The sequence below is a fragment of the Phaseolus vulgaris genome, chromosome 4, assembly GCF_051622355.1.
Source record: "Phaseolus vulgaris cultivar YP4 chromosome 4, ASM5162235v1, whole genome shotgun sequence".
Classification (NCBI taxonomy): Eukaryota; Viridiplantae; Streptophyta; class Magnoliopsida; order Fabales; family Fabaceae; genus Phaseolus; species Phaseolus vulgaris.
This window is the reverse complement of record NC_143501.1, coordinates 32,854,240-32,856,108: the sequence shown is the minus strand read 5'-3', so window position 1 is coordinate 32,856,108 and position 1,869 is coordinate 32,854,240. Positions and strand designations below refer to the sequence as shown.

The 1,869-nt window shown below is 50.8% G+C and overlaps 1 protein-coding gene across 1 annotated transcript; it reads right to left on the bottom strand.

Moving 5' to 3' along the window:
- Nucleotides 1-428: 428 nt before the first annotated feature.
- Nucleotides 429-1,613, bottom strand: LOC137838639 (uncharacterized). The gene has a single exon (XM_068647878.1). The coding sequence runs from the start codon at nt 1,611-1,613 to the stop codon at nt 429-431; it is 1,185 nt and encodes a 394-aa protein (XP_068503979.1).
- Between the last annotated feature and the right edge of the window lie 256 nt (nt 1,614-1,869).

The following is a 1,869-nucleotide window of genomic DNA, read 5'->3' as shown; positions in this document are numbered from 1 at the left end:
GCTGTGAAGTCATCGTCAGTGCAAGTGATCGGAGGTATGTGTGGACGCCTCCTTGTGGTAGCATGAGCGGACTGGATGTCCCGGAGGTGTTTCTTTCGGGCGGAATTTGAGCACCCGCCACCGGCAAAGCCCCCGGCTATATAATTTGCTTCGTGATTCGGTTCGCCCAAGTTAACGGGTCCAGCAATCATGTTGATGACTTCGCGGACTCGTTGGCGAGGGCGGGTGTTTCGATCGGGACTTGTGCTGCGGGCGCGTGTGCGCCGAACGGGGCTCTCACTGCGTTTCCGCGACGCCTGGCTATGGTCGGTTCGGCGTTTGTAATCGTTACGGTATGACCGGTCGATACCACGAGATGGACGGTCGGTACTCCGTGGTGGGGATCTTGAATTCCTTGTCCTCTTAACGAACTGCCTCAAATGACCAGCCTAGATGAGCTCTTCGATTTTGTCCTTCAACGCCTGACATCCTTCGGTCGTGTGGCCGAAGTTTCGATGATATTGACAATGCTTAGCGGTATCTGCATTCGGTGGCGTTTGATATTGCTTCAATATCGGGATTAAGTCTGTTTGTAGTGCTTCGTTTAGGGCTCGTCCCCTCGGCACAATTAAGGGGGTGTAACTGTTAAACCTGGGGACTCGGCCTCCTCTGTTTCGGTCGGACCTTGGAGTGGTTCGGACGGTTCGTTCGGTCTCGACTTCTCTTTCTTTGTTCGGGGTTTGGTCTTTGAGGACTCCGGATCCGACGGTTTTGAACCGTTGGTGGTAATCGATGTGTTCTTCGATTTGCATGAATTTGGTTGCTCGAGTTCGAAGGTCTTCCATGTCTTGAGGCGGCTTCTTGATGAGACTCTCAGTAAAATGGCTCGACCGGATGGCCGAGACCAAATGGTGCAATGCAACTTCCTGCTTGAGTCCTCGGATGTGCATACATGCTTTGTTGAACCTATCTAGAAAGGTTCTAAGAGATTCACCTTTTTCTTGTTGTACCGCTAGGAGAGACATGGAGGACATGTGATGCGGTCGGCTGGTGGCATATTGAGTGGAGAATTTTACAGCTAAGATGTCAAAGTCGTCAATGGAGTTCGGAGGCAGCTCCGTAAACCAGGTAAGAGGTTCTCCCTGAAGGGACGTGGGGGAAACTTTACACCACACATTATTATCTGTGGTATACAAAGTCATTTGCGTCTTGTAGACATTTAAATGCTCGTCCGGGTCAGTCGAGCCGTCATAGAGTTTAATAGCGAGACCTCTCCATTTGTCAGGAAGTGGTGTGGTGATAATTTCGTCTGTAAAAGGATGACCCCTTTTACTTAACTTTCTTTCGACTATTTCAGCTCTGGAAGCAGGATCGGTCGGTGTAGGTATGCGTGAGGTGGTTCGGTCGGCCATATGGGATTGGCCTTCTCGTTCGGGATTATCAACCTGTCGTTGGAGTCGTGCATTCTGCTCTCTTAATAAGGCGATTTCTTCTTCTTGGCGGCGTCTGTCCTCTTCGTGTTGACGATGGTCTTCCATCCCCTTTTGTTGCAGTTCTTCCATCTGAGTTTGGAGGGTTTGAATCATAGTCATTTGTTCGGCCATAGCGTCGTTGTTGTTTCTTGTCGCAACCATTATAGCTTCAAAGATTGAAGATTTGCCTCGGCCCCACGGTGGGCGCCAATTGTACCTGAGTGGAGAGATGGGGCCCAGGCACGGTCGGTTGACGTGGTGTGATGGCTGACGTGTCGATCTTCTTCTCCTTCGGTCGGTCGTTCCTTCTTACTGTCTCCTTCGGTCGGGCGGGGGAGGGTACCTGCGAAGGCACTCCGACGCTCAAGTAAGTATGAGATTCTAAGTGTGGTTTCGTAAGTGAATGAAAAACGTACCT